The 24,119-nt window shown below is 47.3% G+C and overlaps 1 protein-coding gene across 1 annotated transcript in view; it reads left to right on the forward strand.

Annotated features, from left to right (window-relative positions):
* The window catches only part of PEX7 (peroxisomal biogenesis factor 7), a 1,030,600-nt gene that overhangs the window by 758,976 nt on the left and 247,505 nt on the right, over window positions 1–24,119 (forward strand). Inside the window, exon 9 of the mRNA XM_085611529.1 lies at window positions 3,517–3,616. Coding sequence (XP_085467655.1) covers window positions 3,517–3,616 — 100 coding nt within the window. The remainder of the gene's footprint in view (window positions 1–3,516; window positions 3,617–24,119) is intronic.

Here is a 24,119-nt window from a genome sequence, read left to right on the forward strand (position 1 = left end):
ACCCCTTTTTGTGGTCTATTAAGGTGGTGACAGAGATAACGTGGTGGGGTAGCTTTCACAATGTCAGAACCTGAGCTATCATCTGTCCATGCTTCAGAAATGAAAGCGATTTGAATCTCCTCTCCTTTTATGACTGAGGCACATTCCACACTGTGCTTCACCAACGATCTGGCGTTCAATAGGAGACATTTAAAGATAGTAATATTGCCCTCTGCCTTTACTTTCAAAACTTCAACCTTGATAGGTTTAATAGGCTGGTAAGTGAGCCTAGGCAGAGAGGTATTACAATTAGGGCAGGTAACCAAGGAGGACCCTGGACTTGAGTCAAATGCGAGACCCAAACATCCTGACTTCTTACCAACTGGCTTCAATTTTATAAGTTGTGCCCTAGTGTATCCCACAAGATCCGAACCTGCTGGATCGCAACGGGCAGGGATGCTGGCGCTGAGCGCGGGTGAAGCACGGACGGGAGGAGACGGGCTTGCCTTTGGCTGGATAATTTAGAGATGACCACAACAACAGGTCATTGTTAATTCAATATACATTAAAACTGACTATTACCTGCCACCCAAGCCATTCTAATAGCTTTGGGAGCCTGAAATAGTCCGAATTGTTACACTTGTAGGAGTGTGAAGGTTAGTACCTGTGTTGTTACTATCATTGGCAGCATGGCAAGGGCAACGTGTTGTGCAAGCTGCAGTGGCCTCCTGATGGCGTGCAAGCTGCAGTGGCCTCCTGACGAGAGCCCTGGCACTTATTTGTTTTTACAAATTAAGCCCTGGACGTTCTGTTAACAGCTTATGTTAAGCACACTTCTACCATTTGTTAACAACTTACCATTTGCCCCATAGAAGATGTGGAGTTCGGTAGCAAAAATAATTTCAGTTTAAGGTAATGCAGAACAAATCAAAACATTCACCCCCAGTCATCAGACTTGGGTTAAATCCATTGTTCTTTTGGTATGCCGCCCCAGATTAGACCCAGCCATATTCAAATCAGTCTTGACCCTGTGCCTCATGGGAAGAGTCCAGCCTGAACTGCCAAGCTAGGTCCTCCCTGGACCGGAAACATCCTAGAACCGGTTTCGGAGTTTCCCCCTCATCAGCCAGGCTGGCTAGAATCCAGTGGGATATGGGGCCCGGTATACATATCTGGGCGAGAAAGGCAAAGACACACAAATGGTGGACGGAATACAGAACAAATCAAAACATTCACCCCCAACAGATCTGGGTTAAATCCATTGTTCTTTTGCTCACCATGCCAACCCAGTTTAGACCCAGTCATATGCAAATCAGTCTTGACCCTGTGCCTCTTGGGAATAGTCCAGCCCAACTGCCAAGTCAGGTCCTCGCTGGACCGGAAACCAGCATCCTTGAGCCGGTTTCGGGGTTCTACCCCTCATCAGCCAGCTAGCTTGAATCCAAGGGCACAGTGAGCCCGGGACCCATGTCTGGGCATATCCGGCGTACTGAGGGGCATATTTACAATAACTGGCGCATCCCTGCATATCAGCAGGGATGCGCCAGATATTGTGCGCCACAGCTCCGCCACCATAGATGCGCCGCACTTACAATGCGGCGCACCATGGGGCAAAAACAGCACAGATGCGTGACGCATCTGTGCCGTAAAAGTGGCGCATTGCTGGAGTTGCGTCGCAAGCGCGACGCAGCTCCAGCAATGCTCTGGGGGGCCCTATCTTGTTAATGCTGCGTCAATCCTTATGCCTGCTTCAGGCAGGCGCAGGGTTTTCACGCAGCATGGGTCTAAAAGTGACTGAGTGAAATCTTGTAGATTTCACTCAGCCACTTTTAGGAGGCGTTCCTGCGCCGAAACGCCCCCCCCCCCCCCCTGCGCAGGAACGCCTACATGTGGCACAGGGCTTTACAACGTGATGCATCTCCCAGATGCGTCACGTTGTAAGTACCCCGCACCATGTCGCAGGATTTGCGCCGCCGCTGCGTCACAAAAGTGACGCAACGGCGGCGTAAATGAGGCACAAGGGGCTTGTAAATCTGCCCCTTAGTGCTCAGTAATGGCTTTTTATTGGATAATAGTTGAAAATGTTGTGTCTCATAATTTCGTGGGTCCCTGTTGTTTGTTATGTGTATTTATATGCTTAGCTGCCTTGATGGACGCGAGGAAGCTTTTCTGTTCAGAGGCAGCGTTAGTCACCAAGGTTCTATTTAGTATTGTGCGCGTGCACTGTGGTGTTAAAGCCAACTTGTTCGGAATGGTTTGGGTGCATAGATTTGTGAGAAGATATGAATGTGCTATTGAGTTGGCAACACATAGCCACATAGGTGCTGCTAGTGGGCACGCGAAGTTGGGGGTTTAGATATAGCTATCTGTTTGGGAAACAGGAACCGTTGGTGGATTTATATGAAACCTGTTGGCTGACAAGTTTGTTCTGTACTAGACATGTGTCATATGTTCAGTGGCGTAACAAAAGCCCCCGCGGCGGCGCAGCCCCTGCGGTGCGGGTGGAAGGGAGGGGGGCGGCGGGAGCTAGCTGCAGTGGGACCCCTTCGACACTGTGCACGGGCGAACCTGAGAGCTCCTGCGTCCAGAGCGTTGGGCGGAGGTGGGGACGTAAGTTTCGTTACTCCACTACTAGGTTATGTGACATGCTCTGTCTTGAATATTCTGTTAGATGTCGGGCTAATGAGATAGAGAAAAGCGCGCACCGTGGACAGACAATCTATATAGGCATATGTAATATATGGCAGTCGTTTCAGTTAGCTAAACATTTAAGGCTTATATGGAACATTACCATATGTTTATAGGAAGCCACTTGTCCTCCGACTGAGCCTGAGGAGACGCCGTGACGCACAACGTTACGTAACCGAAGCTTTAAACGAATCATTAAATCATCTTTAGTTATCCCAAAAAAAATTAAGATACATTCAAATTGTAGGAGAATCCTATTATTTCCTCTTCAAATGCAGTCTGTTGCTTGTCCATAAACTCTGATCATTTTTCTTGCAATTATTACCATGCCCAATGCATTTCAGATTCTACACATCCTTCATCAGGAGATATGATATGCTTTACATTGTAATTACTTTCGGGCATAAATGTATCCACGAAAGATTTTATAAAGCGCCTCTGTTACCCTGACAGGTATGTCCTGGCGCTGTAAGATTGCTACAAAACGTGATGTTCTCAACGAAGATCCAAGCGCATAGTCGAGGGTGAAATCAATTTAACTCAGAAACAGCTCTTTACTGGTGCTATAGTATTGGGGCAGATTTTCTTGCTTCTGTATATTCCAAGTTGTTATTAATTAGTGAACCCAGGCAGACTCGTCTTCAATGTTTTTTTTTTACATGACTGTTAATAACGCGCTTTGGTTTTAACGGCCCTTTTCTTCTTAGGTATTTATATAGATTTGCAAAGGTATTTGGCAGAAATTGCTTTTTTTAACGTGGATCATTGTTTACCATCACTGCAGCGTCATGTTTTATTGCGATAAGCCGCCGTTCCATTACAAGGATTGTGTTTTTTCCCTGTCCACAGATTCTGGGACTTTTCTAAACCCGAGTCGCTGCTCGAGACCATCGAACATCATTCGGAGTTTGCGTGTGGACTCGATTTAAGTCTCCATGTTCCAGGGCAGGTAATGATCCGTGTGATTCTATTACTGTATTCAGAAGTCATTCACATGAATATTTCAATATCTCAATAACATCTATATACATTAGAAATAAAACAATATACCGAATCCGTTATAGTTGGGCAGACTAGTTATTGACTCAAACTAGTTCATGTCAGAGCCGCTGCATGAATGTCTTTTGACAGTGTTGTAAGATGGATGAAAAAGTTGGTGTGTACTCTCTAAAAGGGTTGTGGCGAAAAAAGTGTAACTAGGAGGCCTTGCCAAGAGGCGTGGCCTGCACAATTAAGGGCGTGGCTTAAACCATGTATATTCATATCCTGTGATTCACACAGAGAGCCTCCTCACCAGTATGTGGATGCCTCTCAGAGAGTTTTCTGTTATGGTTCAAGGCACACTGCAGTTTACAAAAAAGTGATGGATGGAATGCTTGAATTAATCTCAGCCACTGGTAATAACGTGGGCCACATTCCAATCCATCGTTATATTGCACACCTTGCCACCTCAGTTTGGGCCCATCCTTTGCAAATCAGTCTTGACTGTGCTCCAGTGGGAACAATCAGCCCGAATTGCCAGGCCAGACCTCGATAAACCGGAACACAAGAAGCTTAGGCCCGGGTTTTGCCTTTATAAGGGCTCATCAGTCAGGTATAGCTTGGTTCCAGTGTCTCAGTGGGCATGCTCCCACATCTGGGCATACCCATCCCATTTAGGGCAACACACTGTAGTATACAAAAAAGTGATTGAAGGAATGCTCAAATTAATCTCAGCCCCTGGTAATAACTCGGGCTGCATCCCGATCCTTCGTTATTTTGCACACCTTGCCACCTCAGGTTGGACCCAGCCACTGCAAATTACTCTTGACCCTGCTCCAGTGGGAATAGTCCAGCCCGAGCTGCCAGGCCAGGTCCTCACTGAACCGGAACACCAGCAACCCAGGAACGGTTTTGCCCTTATTAGGGCTCATCCGCCAGATATATCTTGGTTTCAGTCCAGTGGGCTTTTTGCTTTTCCAAAGGCAGAATTGTGATTAACCCCCGTAAGAGCAGAAAGTCAGTCAGGCTCAATCTGTGGTGGGACGCAGCCCAATGCGGGTGGATGGCTGTCGCGATGCCAGCAGCTTGCGAACTAGGATAGCCACAAACCTCGGTAGATCATCAGCAGGAACGAGGATCGAAGAATAAATCCCCAAATTCCCCAGGGCGCAGCACCACACAGGGAAATGAAAACTCCGCTATGGGAACTGCCCTCTCGGGAAGAAACGGAAAGAAAGGGGACAAAGAATAAACACCACCGCGTCTCTCCTGTCTTCCAGGTCTCCAGATAGTCCGGCCAGGCCAACAAGGGAAACTGTACAGGGGAAGAGATAGAAGGTCTAATTTTAATAGGGAAAGCAGACCCACCCCAGTTCCTCCCCCCGCTTCTGTAACTGTTCCTGATATTTTCCGTACCTGCGAGACTCTACCGATACATGGGGATTTGTGTAGGTGGTAGGTAAGACGGTGAATCATGGACCAGTTATCCCTACTGCATTCTGGGAGCCGTAGGAGGATGATCACAACAGAGTACGCTTGTGAGAATTGTAAGTTTAAGTACTCAAAATCAGCAAATGGCAAGGATCGTAAGTTTAATTACTCAAAATCAGCAAATGGCAAAAAGCACGCGCCAGAAGTAGCACACGTGGCAGTGGCCCGTGAATACTTCTAAAACAAAACAAAACAACAAGCACTAAAAGCAAAATCAGCAAGGATCAGCCGGGACCGCCAATAGCAAGCCCCTCGAAGTGGCAGGACAGCTCAGATACCTGACCGTGGCTGGTGTCCGTCGTGCAGATCTGGATGACGTTTCCGTCCGGTTGCTTCACCGCAGGAAACGCGAAGTTTCAGAGGAGGGAGGGAACGCGTCTGCAAACGCTTCCCAGGATGAGGGGTCAATGGCGTGATTGAGACTCGGTCGTCCCGCGGGGACAACACCTTCCGCCGACCGAGTCTCGCGGGTGGCTGGCAATACTCCTGAAGGCCAGGCTCGGGGGAAAAAGATATGAGGGCGATGGCAGCGCCGCACTGGGCAAGACGCCTTCAGCGGCTTCAAGAGATTAACGGCTCTCGCTCTCGTGTCCGGAACTCCGTTGATTGACAAGCCCCCTCCTGTGGGAGCGGCAAACCTTTGTAGTTCCGGAGGGCAGGGAGCGCCTTCCTGTTTCCTGTTTGGAGTGGCGTGGGGCTTCTGGGTAGTGTAGTGCTATGTCTCGGCCGTGGGCCAATGATCGCGACAATGGCCCATCCCTTTTTTTATTTTTGGACCATCTTTTCACCGTGGTCTAGTGAGCTTTCTAAGCATCGAGGGGCAGATTAGGGGCTAACTCACAAATCAGAGCAAACCTCCTTCCTATCTGGCCCCTGGGATTGGTGGGGAACAGAGACTGTGTTGTGTTTTTTTGGGGTTGAGGTCTCACCCAAAGCCAGGGTGGACATGCCCCAATCTCTTTCTCTGAAGCTCTTGAAAATACCTTGTGTCTAGTGGGCTTTTTGCGATTTTGGACAGCCCGGAATCGGGGCAAATTTTCTGTCAAAAAGTCTGTATTGCCCCTTCAGTTGTGCAGTATTGCCCAATGCCAGCGGTGGCAGCCTCCACCCTTTTTTCCCCCTTTTCATAACTGGTGTCTGATGGACTTTCTACTGCCCGTGGGACAAATTGTGGGCAGACCCCACCAATCTGCCTCCCAGAGGGTGGTGGGGTGGGAGGGCAGAAAGACTATATTGCCCCCCCCTTGGGGTGGGATAATGGCCTTATGGCCAGGTAGGCCGTCCCCATCTCTTTCTTTCTTTACAAAACAATTTTCCTGGCATCCAATGGGATTTCAGATGGCAAATCAGATAGGAAGCAAACACCGCAATCTGACTCTGGGGGGAGGTGGGGAGGGGGGGTAAAAATGTATGAATTGCCCTTGGGGGGGCTGGCCCTCTCTACACGAAAGTATAGAAATCCCTGGTATCTAGTGGGCTTTCAATCACTCCCTCTGGGGGGCAGATTTGGAGAAAACCCTCCAGTCTGTCCCCCATCGGGGGCAGAAATACGGCCCTGCCATTGGTTGGGTGCATAGTGGTAGCAAACCCCCTAATCTGTCTCCTATGGGGGCAGACAGCCTATTTTGCCCCCATTGGTGTGGGAGCCTAGCCCTGTGCCAAGGTGGGTCTCCCAAACCCCTTTCTTATTTTCACAAAAAACAATTTGCCTGGTGTCTAGTAGGCTTTGTACACACAGTGGGGAGCAGATTGGGGACAAAACCCCAATGTGCCTCCCCCCCAGAAAGACCGTCTTGCCCTTAAAGGGGGGGGGGGGGGGAGGAGGCACTGGCCATTGCCCAAGATGTCTCCCCCAGCCTTCGAAAAAGAGATCTGTGGTGTCTAGTGGACTTTTTACCTCCCGCCTGGGTGGCCACCCCCAGAAAGGGGTTGCAGAAAGACTGTCTTTTTTTCAAACTTGTTTTTATTTAGCAGTTGCATAATATAGCCTTAAATCTCACCGTAGCGGGCTCTTCTGGGCAATAAAAGCCTGCTCCTGCGTTTAAGGCCCAAGCTTTTGGGCTCTGTGAGGCCTTTTGTTAACAGCAACAGCTGTGAACACACATTGTAATGTTGGTGCTCCGGGCTTCTACCGGCCATTAGAAGCCTGGTGCACTCCATTGTTTTCAGTGGAGCTCCCAGCATTCCAATGTTCTAATATACATTAGGACAGCATAGTACACAAGTCAGTGTCACATAGAATAAGACAGCACATTCCAATACAGCCTTCAGTCAAATGTAAACAATTAGAAGAATAATCCACATTTGGGTGCCGAGGACCCACTACTGAGCCACTTTAGGTTCGACATATAACTACACACCCCCAGTTCAGAAAGACTGTCTTGTTATTCGTTGTGGTGGGCGGGGGGGAGGGTAAGACCTCTACCCAAGAGGCCTCCTAGCCTAGACTAAAATAAATCTCTGTGGGTGGGTGACAGAAGCAAGACTGTTTGGTCTTTAGAGAGGTTTGTTTTCAGTTTTGTTTTGTTGTGGCCTAAGTGTGCTGGCATTGCATCCAAAAAAAAAAAAAAGATCAAGCTTGGGACATCAGGGCAGTTGTTGCCTCGCATCACGATTTTGATTTCGAAACAGAAAATACTTATGTTCTTTTTAAAAAGCAGAAACATTTTGTTTATCAGTGCTGAGGATAATCTGTTGATATTCTTCGCATTACAGAAGTAGCGCGGACGATATCAATGGGCTGTCCTGAGTACTATAGGGGTTAAACAAACATGCATTGCATATTGGTCATTCATAAGTGAATGATTAACAGATATTACTTTTTTTTGTATAAATTTCTATTCGCATTTCCATGATCAAGTTACCAATATTGACAAAGTGGATAATAGCACAATGTCAAAATGATGCCCCCCCTTCACCCCTAACATAATCTCATTATAATATATACACACAGTGCAATGTTTACGATTTCCCATGGCAGAACGGAGGACCACAGTTCAAGCATAACATTTGCAAAGCATGAGCTAAAGGTCATCTCATAACCTCTATAGTAACAATATAATGCGTGTGTCCAAAGCCACTCACTTTCCTAAGATGGCTACTCATCTGGCAGAGTCAACCCAGGGGCGTAACAGGCCCCCGCATCCCCCGCGGTGCGGGGGGCCCCTGAGCTGCAGGGGGCCTCCTCGGCACAGTACTTATGCCTGAACGCTCTGTAATAAATCCGAAGAGGGGCCCCTCCGTGTATATTGCAGGGGGGCCCCTTGAACCTTCGTTACGCCACTGAGTCAACCACTCAGAGAGCATCGCCGCCCAGGCCCATAAATCATCTGCCAGGTTATTATCCCCTTGCGCATGTGGCTCTCCTCAGAATTCACCCATTCAGCCATATTTTTCAACCAGTCAGCAATTTTCGGTGCAGTCAATGACAGCCATGCCATAGCAATTGTATGTTTTACCAATACCAGCCCTAGGACAAGAAATTTCCTACTTAACTACTTTTCCTATTGGGGATATGTCCCAACAGACAAGGACCCACTTCCCTGGGAATTGTCCACCCAGAGGCCGTGCTTAATGACGCAATAACTATCTGCCAGTATTTGTTTATGTTCGGACACCCCCCAAATCATATGTAAGAAATCTACTTCCATCCCTCTGCATCAGGGACATCAGCAAGAGCGCGCCGGGTCTATAGCATGTAACCTACTGGGGGAAGGGTAAAGCTGATGTATCACGTTATATTGCAGCAGTTTAAACCGTGCGTTGGTGGATGTGGTTTTCACACCGTCATGTGTTACCTCCCAATCTTTCATCGAAAGGGGCACCTTCAGAATCTCTTGCCATTTGTGCTGTACTGAAAGCTCTGTCAGAGGAGCATCCTCCCTCAATGCCCTGTAGATATGGTAGATCAACCTCCTACCTCCAGCCATGGCTAACAGAGCTTCCAAAGTGTGGGAGGTCTGCCGGATCTTGGGAAAACACTGCCAAATCTTCATGCAGTACCCGCAAATTTGGCAGAAGGAATTTTCCAGTTCCAAGTCAGAACACCTATGTGGCGCCCGCAAGGGTGATAAACCTGTCATTTGGGAATAAGTCTGGTAGAGTATCACAACCGCCAGCCCGTTATTTATTGAGGGACATAGAACGTTCAATAAGTTTAAATGGGCGCAATGCCCATATGCTCATATCTGGCGCAAAGGGAGCCCTCTTTAGCACTTGACTGCCTGCTCCCATGCTCCACACACCTGCCTGGCCACATAAGGTAAGGTTGCCGGGGCCCTCGCCCTCATCATCAATACTCAGGCAATGGAACTCCATTCCAGGCGCCCCTTAACAGTCTGCGTTCCCAGTTCTGTTGACTGTCCAACCAGTGGACTGCATGCTGCAGTTGGGTAGCAAGATAATAAAGTTCTAAACAGGGTAACTTTAGACCGCCCTTATGCCATGAGCACTTCAGAGTAGCCAAAGCTAACTCTCTTTCTCCCAGTGGCCCATAATTATTCCACTATCAACCTCTCAAGGTCCAGAAATAACTTTCTGTGGATGTCAAAAGGGTCCCTGGGAAAATATACAGGCAGCGAGGAAGTAATATCATCTATACCAATGCTAGCTTCCCCATTAAGGAGAGACGAAGTGTATTCCAAAATGTTACTGTAGGCTTCAGATCATCAGTCACTCTGCCTAAATATGCTGCTTCAAACTCACTAACCCCATGTGTAACCAATATCCCCAGGTATCTCACCATCTCAGTTTCTCACGGGAGGTCCAGCTGTGGCAAGTCCTGCACCAGCCTCCCCGCCAACATCCCCAATGGGAGCAGTTTTGATTTAGTGCGATTCACATGTGGCCTGGTGAGTTTGTTAAACTCAGCTAGAACCGCTAGCACGATAGGGACCAAATACGGCGGGCTGCGCAGGTATATCAATGCACCATCAGCATATAGGTTGACCACGTGTGTGGTCTCCCAGATTGGTATCACTCAGCCCTGCAACACAGCCCGCACTCTGCAAGCCAAGGACTATATTGCCAAGGCGAAGAAGCGGGACAAGCCAAGCTCCGCGACAGCACGTCCCCCGTCCGCACCCTCGCCAAGGGGGCACCATATAACATCTGCACCCATTTTTATGTAGGTCCCTCCAATGCCAACCTTTTGCAGCACCTCGCATAAAAACTCCCATGACAAGGAATCAAATGCTTGTTCGATGTCGAGCAGCGCAAACTGGTCTTCCTACAAGGTCAGTGAAAACATCACCAACAATAGTCTCCCCAGGTGCTTGGGGGTCGGGAACATGGCGGCCGTGAGCTGAGCGGTTGCGGCACCTTTCTATGTGCGCCCGCTGTTTGAGCTTTTTCTTTTTGCTATGGAGAACTATTGCCAATTTTCTTTAAGCGGGTGAAGCTAGTGGAGGATTGAAGATTGCGTGGGCGTCTCTTTGACATGAAAGTCCGTACCTTTTTTCCCGCTTGTTGATCGAGGCTTGGTGCTGAGGGTTTCTTTCCGGATTCAACTCCTTCTCGATCCGATGTGTGTGCTCGGCTCCGGGTTTTGTTTTCAGCCCGTATCCTCCGCAGGCGTTCCTCGTTGGTGTCTGGCTTCCCGAGAGCTTCGACGAACGCGAGGCGCCTGTCTTGGCTCCCTACGAGGTAGAGTTTTGTCTAGGGGCATCGTGGGGGTTGTAGATACGAGTCGTGTCACCCTGGAGGGATTACAGAAGGGGGGGGTCGAACTTTTGGGGGGTAAAGAAGTTGATGCCAGTTGTTTTGCAGGGGGGTCCGTATTAGACCTGGAACCTGCTTCCACGATTACCTCCTCGAATCTCAGACCCAGATGTCAGGGAACGCAGGGTAATTCACTCAATCACCTGGAAGCAAACATTTTGAAGAGAAGGGGGAGGAAAGCTACATCCAGAGCATCAATAAAACAGCAACCCAGACAAAATCCTGTTAGTAAAGAGCAGACCCGGCCAACGGTAACAGGCTTGGAGGGGAGATCAAGTCCAACAGACGCTCCTATAAGAATAGAAGGAGGGCAGCCTTCGTCGCCCATTTTAGAAGAGACGGTTTTATGAAATTCAAAGGGCGCCAAAAAACAGAAACCCCTACAAGGCGCAACCATAAAAATAACCCCCTCTTTAAGGTCCTATTTTAAGGTTCTTCCCCAAATTCTGGAGCTATCTAAAGAAGATTCCTTTCCTCCTAAGCTAACGGAGGGCATTCAAGATCTTACTCCTCATATGTTCTCAGGTTCACACGCCCTGCAGGCCCTCAATATGGATAAACCGATACAATCAGGACAGAGTGAGTCTGAGAAGGAGGATGAGATTTCCTTTCCGTCTTCAGCCAATGCATCTGAATTTCAGAGCACGGATGGATCTGGCGATTCGAAGATTCAGGAAGACCATCACACTTCGTTTGACCATCCTGAGTATTCTGTCGGAGAAATGCTAAGGGCGTTGTCCCAAGATATCAAACTGGGCTTTCAAGTTTCCACAGCTAACCAAGCTGAAATTAGATCAGTTTTTGAAGCGCTGGGTTCTAAAATAGATCTTTTAGATACTAGAACACTCCTTTTAGAAGGAAATGTCACTAATCTTACAGCCAACTTAGAGCTTGCTGAGACGGAAATAAAATCCCTCAAATTAAACGAGCTAGCGTTATCTGAACGTCTAGAGTCGTTAGAGAATAACGCCAGGCGGAACAATCTCCGAATCCTCAATGTCCCCGAGGATAGAGAAGGAGGTGACCTAAAACAGTTTATTTTCGCCATATTAAAAGAAGCTTTGGGTCCTGAGCCTTCGGATGAATTGGTATTTAAAGATATCCAGCGAATTCACAGGGATCCGTTCCGCAAAAACCTCCAAAGGCAGAAGCCTAGAAAGATTTTAGTCAATTTCCAGACTTATGCTATTAAAGAACAGATCCTTACCTTAGCCCTTAAACATAAATCTTTAACCGCAAGGGGTTTCACCTTCCAAATAAGATCGGATCTGTCAAGAACTACTCTCGACAAACAATGGGAGTTAGGCAGAAGATTGGAAGACTTTAGGAAACTTGGTGCAGTAGCCCAGTTGAAATTTCCTGCAACCCTAAAAATAATGTATAAAAACAAGATGCATAATGTGAGGACTGTTATGGCAGCGGACGCTCTGCTGAAAGAATTAAGCAAGGATTGATGTTCTATACACTTTTCTCTGGATACTCGAATGGCAATAGATATAGGTATTGTACACATATTTAAAAAAAAATGAAAATAATAAAATAAATAAGTTACTTTAGTTTGGGTCACATAGGGCAGGGTGCCGAACACTGGACTAAGTCCAGATGCTAGGGGTGGGGGTTTTCAGGGGGGTAAGGGAGGTAGTTGGGTCACTCGGGCTTGGGGTGGGAATGGGGTTACTCGAGTGTTGCAGGGTGGGGTGTTGCAAAGGGAAAAAATTAGGAAAAAAGTGTCCTCCTTCTCAGTCGTAAATTGCTCTCTTTTTTGTGCGGCAGTTCTAAAGAGTAAAAAAGAAGGGAGGAAGAGTGGAAAAGAAAATGTATACATGTATTATTGCTTTTTTGATTCTAGGTTAATGGGGTGGGTCGGAATGTATATAGTCCTGGCAGTCATTCTATGAATTCGGTTCATGTACTCTCCTGGAATGTTAATGGTCTGCGCACTGATCCAAGAAAACTCAGGATCCTTCAATATTTACGAGACAGTAGTGCGCAGATCATCATCTTGCAGGAGACAAATTTAATTGAGCATGAAACTTTAGCTCTTGCCAAGAAAGCAAGATGGATCGATTTCGTTATCTGTACTACACAATCAGCTAATATAAGAGGGGTGGCAATCCTGGTTAAAAAGGCCGCTCAAGCGACTCTTAGAACATCAGCGGTTGATCCAAGTGGTAGATGGGCCATCGCAGAACTTCAGTTACACGGTCTGAGAGTGACAATTGCAGGCTATTACGGTCCGAATCAAGATGACCCCTCCTCTCTTAAAAGTCTGTTATCAGCTTTGTTGGATTTCCCGAATCCAGTTATATTGGCAGGGGACTTCAATATAGTATTAGATCCATCGATGGATAAATCCTCAAATAGTCGTGCATTAACATCTCAAAAAACAAGGGATTGTCTTAAGGGTACCATGAAACAAATGGGGTACTTAGATGTATGGAGGGACAGGTCCGGTCTTAGACGCGAATACTCATTTCGTAACTATAAATACAAGCATCAATCTAGAATTGATTTTATTCTGGTTAGCCATGCATTGAAGAAGTTGGTTAAAGATATCTCCTATCTTCCTTCCCATCTCTCTGACCATTCGGCGGTGAGTTTGACTATAGAAGTAGATGCGATCCCTAGGCTGAGGACTTGGTCAATGGACCGTTCACTTTTGGCATCAGAGGATGTTTTACTCACCCTTCGGAGAGAGACCGAGAGTTTTATGGTGAGGAACTTAGATACCGCTTCAGTAGTTATGGGATTCCTTCAAAGCTTTCCTGAGGGGGAGTATTACTAGTATGTCGATTTATAAAAACAAAAAATATAAGGAAGACATTTCTGAGATAGAGTGCAAAATAAAAGCCACACAAATGCTGCTCGACACACAAGATTCTGGTTCTCTCGAAGGAACACAAGCTAATTTACGAGATCTTAAGGGGCAGCTTGAAGCTGTACTGAGTTCACGATTAATGCAAAGGTGGGAGGCCAGTAGGATAGCCCATTTTGAATATGGCGAAGGTGCAGGTAAACTCCTTGCTTGGAAAGCAAAATCTGACCAAGCAAGAAATCATATTAATTCCATTGTTAAGGACGGCATTTCTTATACATCTGAAGAGGGTATCAGAGGGGTGTTTCATTCCTTTTTTCGGGAGATTTATAGGGAGGATGGAGTTTCAGATCCTTTGAAAATTCAGTCTTGGTTTGGGAATCTAGATCTCCCAGTACTAAGCCTGGAACAACAAGCGTTGCTAGATCAACCGGTTACCCAAGAGGAGGTCTATAAGGAAATATCGAGGCTGAAAAAGGGTAAGGCAGCGGGTCCGGACGGTCTTCCTACTGAGATATATAGGTGTGTTATTAAGGAAGTCGTCCCGGTTCTGACAACCCTTTTTAATCAAATCCTTCAAGATGGAATTTCCCCCCCTTCCGTCTTCGAATAACGCAACCATGACTTTAATATTAAAGCCGGGAAAACCACCTACCTGCTGTGAATCATATAGGCCAATTTCGATACTAAATGCGGACTATAAGATCTACGCCTCCGTATTGGCTACTAGGCTTGCAAGTGTTGCCGGGGCTCTTCTACATCAGGACCAAAAGAGTTTTGTAAGGGGGCGGCATTTGTCAGAACTGACCTATGATTTGATTGGGGCTATAGATCTGGCCTCAACGTGGTCTTTTCCTCTTGCAGTGTTGACTCTGGACGCCGCGAAGGCCTTCGACAGGGTCAACTGGTTGTTCCTGTCGGAGGCCTTGGCAAAGTTTAAGATCGGCAATACGTTTAGGCGGTCTGTGGCACTCCTATATAATAAACCTTCGGCCAACCTCTTTATTAATGGCTTCCTTGCCGAACCCTTTGAGATCTCTAGGGGAACGCGTCAGGGTTGTCCCCTTTCCCCATTATTGTTTGATTTATACATTGAATCTCTTGCCCAAAGGCTGCGAGAGGAACACAGAGTTTCTTCTTTTAAGTATGGGGAATGGGAGAAAAAGTGGCCTTATGTGCCGACGACATTTTGATTTTCACATCAGACCTGAATAGGGCTTACCCCGCAGTTATTGAGTTGGCCCAAGAATTTGGTACAGTATCAGGCTATAAAGTAAACACTTCTAAAACCGAAATAATGGCATGGAACACGCAGGCTTACCACCAACTCCCCCCCCTGAAAACTAATATGAGATACTTGGGTATTCACATTCTTCAAGATATAGATATGATTCCAACCTATAATTTAACACTGGTTGCTAGAGAGACCTGGAAGTTAATGAAATCTTGGGCTTTATTACCCTTGTCTATATTGGGGCGAGCAAATTTAATTAAAATGTCCATTTTACCTAGATTTACTTTTCTTTTTAACTCCATTCCTTTATTCTTTGATACTGTCGCTTTGAATATCTGCAATTATCCAGCTGGGCTACCTCAGTTAAAGAATCCCGTAATAAAAATCCTCTGGGCAGTAAAATCCATTTTGAGCATTTGATGTTACAAAATCCCCTAACAAAGAAAGAAGTTGCCTTTTGGTATCAACGCATCATGGAAGAGGAGGATGGCGAATTTCAACTACCGACTTTCTCTGGGAGAGCTGTATCCCGCAACAAGATGTACAGTCATTATGGTTAAACTCTTGTAAAATGCTGTGGGACACCGTAACACATTTGTTTGGGCCTCCAAACACTCTAGGATTGCCTGGAAGAAAATTAGAAGACGCAGGGAGAAGGGAGGTTTAGCAGCTCCTGACCTTCAGTTGTATGCCTGGGCGTTTCAATTTTCCCACTCGCGAATGCTCCTAAAGCAGCCTACTGGAGAGGGAGTTGGTACTATGTTATTAGCTATATTGAGAGGCTCTGGTATTCCGGAAGACGGTTTCTTTTTATAAATATGGTGATCCTAAGTTCTTCAAAAAAGTCAGGTTGAAGGTATTACAGGGGTTTCTAAGAATGTGGGTTAAGCTGAGGGTCTCGCTGAAGTTGGGTTATTTTTCTAGTAGTGCTCCAATTTGGAACTCTCCTGGGACTCCTGAATGTCTGTTAGACAGTTTATCTTTGCCCCTTAAGATTGTTGGAATCGAGAGATGGGGCGACCTATTTGTGGATGGCACACTGGTTCCCTGGGAAGTTTTGAGGGAGAAAGCTGGTCCATCTCTTTCTAGATTTAAATATCTGCAATTATCCAGCTGGGCTACCTCAGTTAAAGAATCCCGTAATAAAAATCCTCTGGGCAGTAAAATCCATTTTGAGCATTTGATGTTACAAAATCCCCTAACAAAGAAAGAAGTTGCCTTTTGGTATCAACGCATCATGGAAGAGGAGGATGGCGAATTTCAACTACCGACTTTCTCTGGGAGAGCTGTATCCCGCAACAAGATGTACAGTCATTATGGTTAAACTCTTGTAAAATGCTGTGGGACACCGTAAAACCAGCCTGGCTTCGCAGGAATCACCTTTTCACAATTCATAGAGCCTATTACACACCCCAGAGACTAACAAAAATTTCCAACGGTCCACCAGTTAGCTGCGAGAGGTGTGGGGAAATCGCAGCCCTAGATATACACATTTTTTTGAATTGCCCTGCCCTCGCAGATTTTTGGGAAAAGGTGAGCAATACACTTTCGAGGTCACTAGGGACACAAATTGTTATCAATGTCCCTATGCTCATCTTTGGCCTAACAAATAATTTGGTAGGCCCATCCAAGAAACTTCTTTTCTATGCTATCCTTCTTGCTAGAAGAGAAATATGCATTAAATGGAAAGACCCTCTACCACCTAATTATCAAGACTGGCAGACATCTCTTTTGAGGGTTTCCAGACTGGACATCTCGAGGGCAGGAAATAAGGAGAAGCGTGACTTTTGGAAAATGTTGAAATGGAGCTAGGGTTTTTTTTTTTCCCTTAGTCCAAGGATTAAACAGCCCTCCCTCTCTGGTATACCCTTAACTTTCTTCAAGGGAATAATAGAGATGTCTTGGCATTTTAAGCTGAGCTAAAAGGCTTCCGACATGGACACTGCCTTCAGAACTGTATGATTGAGTAAACACCGGCAGACTGTGCCTTACAAGGTACAAGCCTGCGGATCCAGTGTACTGAGACGGTGGAATTTTTTCTCTATATCACCAGTTTGGGCAAGCCTAAGTGGGTTGAGAATGAGGACTTTAAAAAAAAAAAATAGTCTCCCCAGGTTACAGAGGGTGTTGCTGCGTGGGATGTACCTGCACTGATCTCCTGCAATCAATTGGGCCAGGTTCTCTAATAATCTTGTGGGTAATATTTTACTGAGAATTTTCACACCCACATTAAGAATGTACTATCCCTTTCAGGCTTGGAGAGCATAGCTATAATCGCCTTCCTCGTGGGTGCATGGAGTATCCTCCTTTCGTAGGCTTCATTATAAACCTGTAGTAGTCGAACAGCTATTCCCCGCCCTACTTTGGTAAAATTCAGCTGGTAAGCTGTCCCCTCCTGGGGCTTTGGCTGTCTTCAATGCCTTTATTGCGGCAATAACTTCATTAGTGATGGGGTGTCAAGACTGTCCCTCCCCCCTCGGGATAAGGAGGACATTTGTATAGTGGCTAAATAGTTAACCCCATCCTGAATGCCCCTATCCAGCGGTGCGGTGCAGCCCCGCAGATGCGATGCAAATACCTCAGTGATGCTCCACTGTGAATTCACCATACGCCCCTGCACTTCCCGTATTTCCACTATAGGCGAGCGATGAGTTTCGCATCGGATGAGCGTGGTAAGCATCCTACTGGCATTGTCCCCTTCCACATGGAGATGCTTTCTATAATTGGAGCGAACAAATGTATCCACCCTGTCCCAAGTGCCTAGCAGCTCCAGTTTACTCTCCTTCCATTCAGGCAGTCAAAGTGGTTGTTCAACTACCTCGCGTTCCAGGGTACCAAGCTGCAGTTCAAGCCCATCCAAGGACCTGGTTAGCTGTTTTTGACACCATACTTGATTCATACATTCACCACTCAGCACCACCTTTACTGCGTCCCATTCGCCCATTCTGTGGTCGCGCTACCCCCGTATTGAGTAAATTAGTGATCAATGACTTCCGACATCTCTCCCGCAAACACCTGGTCCGACAACGCATCCACACCAATCCTCCAAAATGGCACCCCACCCGCCTCCTTATTAATTCGGAAAGAGATTAGCAAACAGATATAACTTAATAACAGGGATAGCTACGAGAGAAGAAACATGATATTTTTAACATCTCCAGAATGGTAATAATAGTTTATGCCATGATGCACAGTGATAAAATGAAAATGCTAGGCTACAACATTTTTTATGTGCTAACTATTGTGGCTGGGTGCAAAATTGTTTAACAAAATCAAAAAATCAAAAGGTATAAACTGTCCTTCTGTATGTTTGCATCAAATGTTTTTCCCTTTGCAGTGGACCATGCAGACAGCCAAACGTTTCCATGTTTCTGTGCAGTCTCGTTACTTTGTTGCAGATGTGGAAGGTTGGGACATTAGTCTGTAAAGAAATGAAGGCATTGAGACTATAGGTGCAAAAGGGGCCCTGTTTGAAAGCACAACTGATGATGAAGGTGGAGCTGTAATGACTTGTAGAACAGCACCAGTTCAATCCGTGAGCGTTGACCTTGTTGATGATAAAGAGCATGCGCATTGAAACACAACACCAATGGAGTCCAAGGATGCCGTCACTATTGGGGGGCCGACTCTCAGTAGAGCTGGTCTCACACGTGAAGGTGGATGCAGTCACTGTTGGTGGGCCGACTCTCAGTGGAGCTGGTCTCACACGTGAAGGTGGATGCAGTCACTGTTGGTTGGGCCGACTCTCAGTAGAGGTGGTCTCACACATGAAGGTGGATGCAGTCACTGTTGGGGGGCCGACTCTCAGTAGAGCTGGTCTCACACGGGAAGGTGGATGCAGTCACTGTTGGGGGGCCGACTCTCAGTAGAGCTGGTCTCACACGTGAAGGTGTATGCAGTCACTGTTGGTGGGCCGACTCTCAGTAGAGGTGGTCTCACACGTGAAGGTGGATGCAGTCACTGTTGGTGGGCCGACTCTCAGTAGAGCTGGTCTCACACGGGAAGGTGGATGCAGTCACTGTTGGGGGGCCGACTCTCAGTAGAGCTGGTCTCACACGTGAAGGTGGATGCAGTCACTGTTGGGGGGCGGACTCTCAGTAGAGCTGGTCTCACACGTGAAGGTGGGTGCAGTCACTGTTGGTGGGCCGACTCTCAGTGGAGCTGGTCTCACACGTGAAGGTGGATGCAGTCACTGTTGGGGGGCCCGACTCTCAGTAGAGCTGGTCTCACACGTGAAGGTGGATGCAGTCACTGTTGGTGGGCCGACTCTCAGTAGAGCTGGTCTCACACGTGAAGGTGGATGCAGTCACTGTTGGGGGGCGGACTCTCAGTAGAGCTGGTCTCACACGTGAAGGTGGATGCAGTCACTGTTGGTGGGCCGACTCTCAGTAGAGCTGGTCTCACACGTGAAGGTGTATGCAGTCACTGTTGGTGGGCCGACTCTCAGTAGAGGTGGTCTCACACGTGAAGGTGGATGCAGTCACTGTTGGTGGGCCGACTCTCAGTAGAGCTGGTCTCACACGTGAAGGTGGGTGCAGTCACTGTTGGTGGGCCGACTCTCAGTGGAGCTGGTCTCACACGGGAAGGTGGATGCAGTCACTGTTGGTGGGCCGACTCTCAGTAGAGCTGGTCTCACACGTGAAGGTGGATGCAGTCACTGTTGGTGGGCCGACTCTCAGTAGAGCTGGTCTCACACGTGAAGGTGGATGCAGTCACTGTTGGGGGGCGGACTCTCAGTAGAGCTGGTCTCACACGTGAAGGTGGATGCAGTCACTGTTGGTGGGCCGACTCTCAGTAGAGCTGGTCTCACACGTGAAGGTGTATGCAGTCACTGTTGGTGGGCCGACTCTCAGTAGAGGTGGTCTCACACGTGAAGGTGGATGCAGTCCCTGTTGGTGGGCCGACTCTCAGTAGAGGTGGTCTCACACGTGAAGGTGGATGCAGTCACTGTTGGTGGGCCGACTCTCAGTAGAGCTGGTCTCACACGTGAAGGTGGATGCAGTCACTGTTGGTGGGCCGACTCTCAGTAGATCTGGTCTCACACGTGAAGGTGGATGCAGTCACTGTTGGGGGGCGGACTCTCAGTAGAGCTGGTCTCACACGTGAAGGTGTATGCAGTCACTGTTGGTGGGCCGACTCTCAGTAGAGGTGGTCTCACACGTGAAGGTGTATGCAGTCACTGTTGGTGGGCCGACTCTCAGTAGAGGTGGTCTCACACGTGAAGGTGGATGCAGTCACTGTTGGTGGGCCGACTCTCAGTGGAGCTGGTCTCACACGGGAAGGTGGATGCAGTCACTGTTGGGGGGCCGACTCTCAGTAGAGCTGGTCTCACACGTGAAGGTGGATGCAGTCACTGTTGGGGGGCCGACTCTCAGTAGAGCTGGTCTCACATGTGAAGGTGGATGCACTCACTGTTGGTGGGCCGACTCTCAGTAGAACTGGTCTCGCACGTGAAGGTGGATGCAGTCACTGTTGGTGGGCCGACTCTCAGTGGAGCTGGTCTCACACGGGAAGGTGGATGCAGTCACTGTTGGTGGGCCGACTCTCAGTAGAGCTGGTCTCACACGTGAAGGTGTATGCAGTCACTGTTGGTGGGCCGACTCTCAGTAGAGGTGGTCTCACACGTGAAGGTGGATGCAGTCACTGTTGGTGGGCCGACTCTCAGTAGAGCTGGTCTCACACAGGAAGGTGGATGCAGTCACTGTTGGGGGGCCGACTCTCAGTAGAGCTGGTCTCACACGTGAAGGTGGATGCAGTCACTGTTGGGGGGGCCGACTCTCAGTAGAGCTGGTCTCACACGTGAAGGTGCCGCCGGCATTGGTGGGTCATTGCATACTTGAGCATCACCAACTGAATTGCAGTGCAGTATGCTTGATGCTTATTTATCGAATCACTTCGCTCATGTTAAGTGATAGTATCAGTGGTCAAAAGGGCTACAAGCCCAGTGCAAAGTGATGAAGCCGCAGAGGAGTGAATGTCCTAGTGGATTAGTGCATGCAGATGTGCTTATGAATGCAGGATTGTTTTATGTTCAGGGGTGGCACTCAAATGGAAACTTTCAGGCATGGAAAAGAAAGGCATTATGTATTTTCTCATACCAACATTAGGATGTGTGTTTCTGATAGTCATAGAAATAGAAGGCAATGATTGGCAAAGAAGTTTTTCATGAAGAAGCCACATAATATGTGGGTCTTCAGTTTCAGAAAATGGAGTGGTCTCAATCTCATTTATGGACAAGAGAGTGTATGATGCTTCTTTTTTAGCCATCGTCATCTTTCTTGAGGTCAAATTGTGAGGGTCAAAGATGGCACTTTCATTTATGAGTTGCCAGGGCACTTTATTACCCTTTAAAGTTTGTATTGTCCAAATGAACTGTGATATAGTTCACATCTGAGCTTGTCCTTGTTGAAGAAGACTTCTCTTCTTATAGGGGGTTATGGGCGAAATTGTGGATAGTTGTTTGAAGAATGTTTGGAAAGCCCTTGTCAATAACCATAAAATGTCGACTATGGTAATTCTTTGTCAGTTTCCCTAATTGTTTCTCTAGCTTCTCTTTCTGAATATGCCAGCTCCTCCTTTATAAGAGCGTATATTAAAGTAGATATGAATCGTTTATTTTGTATGGGGTGTGGACTCAGGGGACAGTCAGTTGAATACATGTCTTCACTAATCTTGTTTTTTCACAGCATTCAAACTGGAATGTGCTTGCATCTCTAGTGTGACTTACCAAAACTAAATGTGATTACTGTCATTGGAGAATACGTCACATTGTGGATCTCATCTGTTGTTAGTGGAACAGCAACTTTAGAAAGAAATCTGTTCATACACACGAGTATCTATTGGCCACCAGTTGATTCCATCTGCATTGAATGCAGTTTAATTATACGTCCTGTTTTGCACCATATTATTCAGTTAAGCATCAGCTATGCTTTCCCTCCATTGCCAATCCGAGAATTGTCTTAAAAACGTTTTTGCAATGGATGATGTCTTCAGGCCTCTAGTAGGCGCAAATCCCTTTAATATTGTTTGCTTAGTTGTCTTATTCAATAACATAATTTTTCTGAGGATCATACATGCTCTGAATAGGGATTCTTTACCTTTAATTTACCAAAATTTGGTCACCTAAATACTTGTTTCATATGTATTTTCTTTCTAATATGCACAACCTTGGATGGCAAGTGAAGCAATAAATCGTGCAGAATAATAGAACATGTGATTGGTGACTAGGATCTTTTTAAGCCTTTTTAGTTCTTGGGAACAATAAAAAGCAAATGGGTCAGACCTGCAATCACTATTGAAATAAGGGAAACTTTTCTACTAACTTCTGGGACTATTTATGGGCCTGGCCTTACAATGCTCCCCCTGTGTATAATGATATATTTCTCTTTGGCTGTTTGACTTGTGAATGTAATGATGTCCATAATAAAGAAAAGAAACAGCTGGTGGTGAGTTTCTGCATTTAAATAAGGATCTTCATTAGCTAACGAGGTATGAGTTCACGACTGACATCAATTGTGTAACAGAATGTATGAGACCCAGTTGAAGGCATCAGCCGAAACGCATTGGTCGTTTGATTTTATTTGATTTGTACCAGGAGCTTGATGTTCACTTTATTAAAATTGGAAAATCTGCACATACTACTTGGTTGCAACTATTTGTGTACCATCATTTTAGAAAGGAGGACTCTGTGTGTGTATATATGTATATATATATATATCGCTTGGCTAAAACCACTCAGGGCTGCCGCTCCTCACATGGCGGATGCAGCGGTACTTAGGGGTGGTCTCACAAATAATATGCAGGATTTCCCGAAAGAGACTTGCGCACTCGCAGGGGTAATTTTCTATTCATTTAAAGACAGTTACGCCTTTTTCCAATGTCAATTGTTTTGTCGCTGAAAGAATTGACATTGGAAAAAGGTGTAACTGCTGAAAGGCATTTGTCGTAACAGAATAAATTAATAGAAAACTAACCCCGCCAGTGCGTGAGTAGTTAGGCATAGTTAGGACCTAGTTTCCATAGGAAAAGCGTTTTTTTGCGCAGTCTCCCGCGCTTGTTTTTCTTTCAACCCTTGTGTGGCCAAGGTCCCAGGGGCATATATATATTATAAAGAAATAGGGAGGGGGTCACATGTGGCCCCTCTACCCAAGGATAGTTTGAACCCCGGGGACCGCCACCTCTCCGGGACTTTATTCAGTAATAGGAGGGGTTGCACGCCCGCCTCCATAGGCCTTAAAAGGCCCTGGGATCACCACCTCCCGGGGTTGAGATGAGAAATAAGAGTGGGGCCATGCGGACCCTCCTCCTGTATTAAAAATTGCCCCGGGGACCGCCTCCTCTCCGGGGTACGGAATTACAAAAAAAGGGGGAGGGCAACCGCGGCATGGCTACATTAAAAGTGGGAGTAGGCCTCCCTCCCGGGCTGATTTCAGACCCAGGGACCACCACTTCCTAGGGGCTGGCCCATGCAAACTGAAAAGAGGGGTGCCGGCCTGCACCCCTCCTGGAGCCACTAATGGCCCTAGGGGCCGCCTCCTCTCCGGGGTACGGAATTACAAAAAAAGGGGGAGGGCAACTGCGGCATGGCTACATTAAAAGTGGGAGTGGGCCTCCCTGTCGGGCTGATTTCAGACCCGGGGACCACCACTTCCTAGGGGCTGGCCCATGCAAACTGAAAAGAGGGGTTCCGGCCAGCAACCCTCCTGGAGCCACTAATGGCCCTAGGGGCCGCTACCCCCCAGGGCCTGCTCCCTATCTCCTCAGGTGCACTCCCTCTGGAGATAGTAGTTTGCTATCACTTGGTCGGAGTTTCGGCAAGCGAGAGCAAACTGTAAGTCCACTCCCAGCGAGCAGAAGCAGGAAAGAAAGCTGCTCCCACTCGCAGGGAACAGACGTTTTTTCCTGTTTTCCTGCCTGCTTCACAGTGGGCGGAAAACAGATGAAAGAATTGCTCCCACATGCAGAGAGCAGCATTTTTGGCTGCTCACTGTGTGTGGGGGCAACGCCGGCTCCTGCTGGAGGGGTGGAGCTGGCAAGGACCATGGAGGCCCCCATGGTCCCCAACGTTGCACACTGGGTGCCTTGAGTGGTCTCCATGGCACCCAGAATTAAGAGGTCAGGCCCTGGCGATTGGGTTCTGAGGCCGAAATTGGCCCTGGAAGGAGACCTCACAGCCCCTTCCCCCATTAAGTTTAGTCCGGGCCCTGGGGGATG

This window comes from Triturus cristatus, chromosome 6 (assembly GCF_964204655.1).
Source record: "Triturus cristatus chromosome 6, aTriCri1.1, whole genome shotgun sequence".
Classification (NCBI taxonomy): Eukaryota; Metazoa; Chordata; class Amphibia; order Caudata; family Salamandridae; genus Triturus; species Triturus cristatus.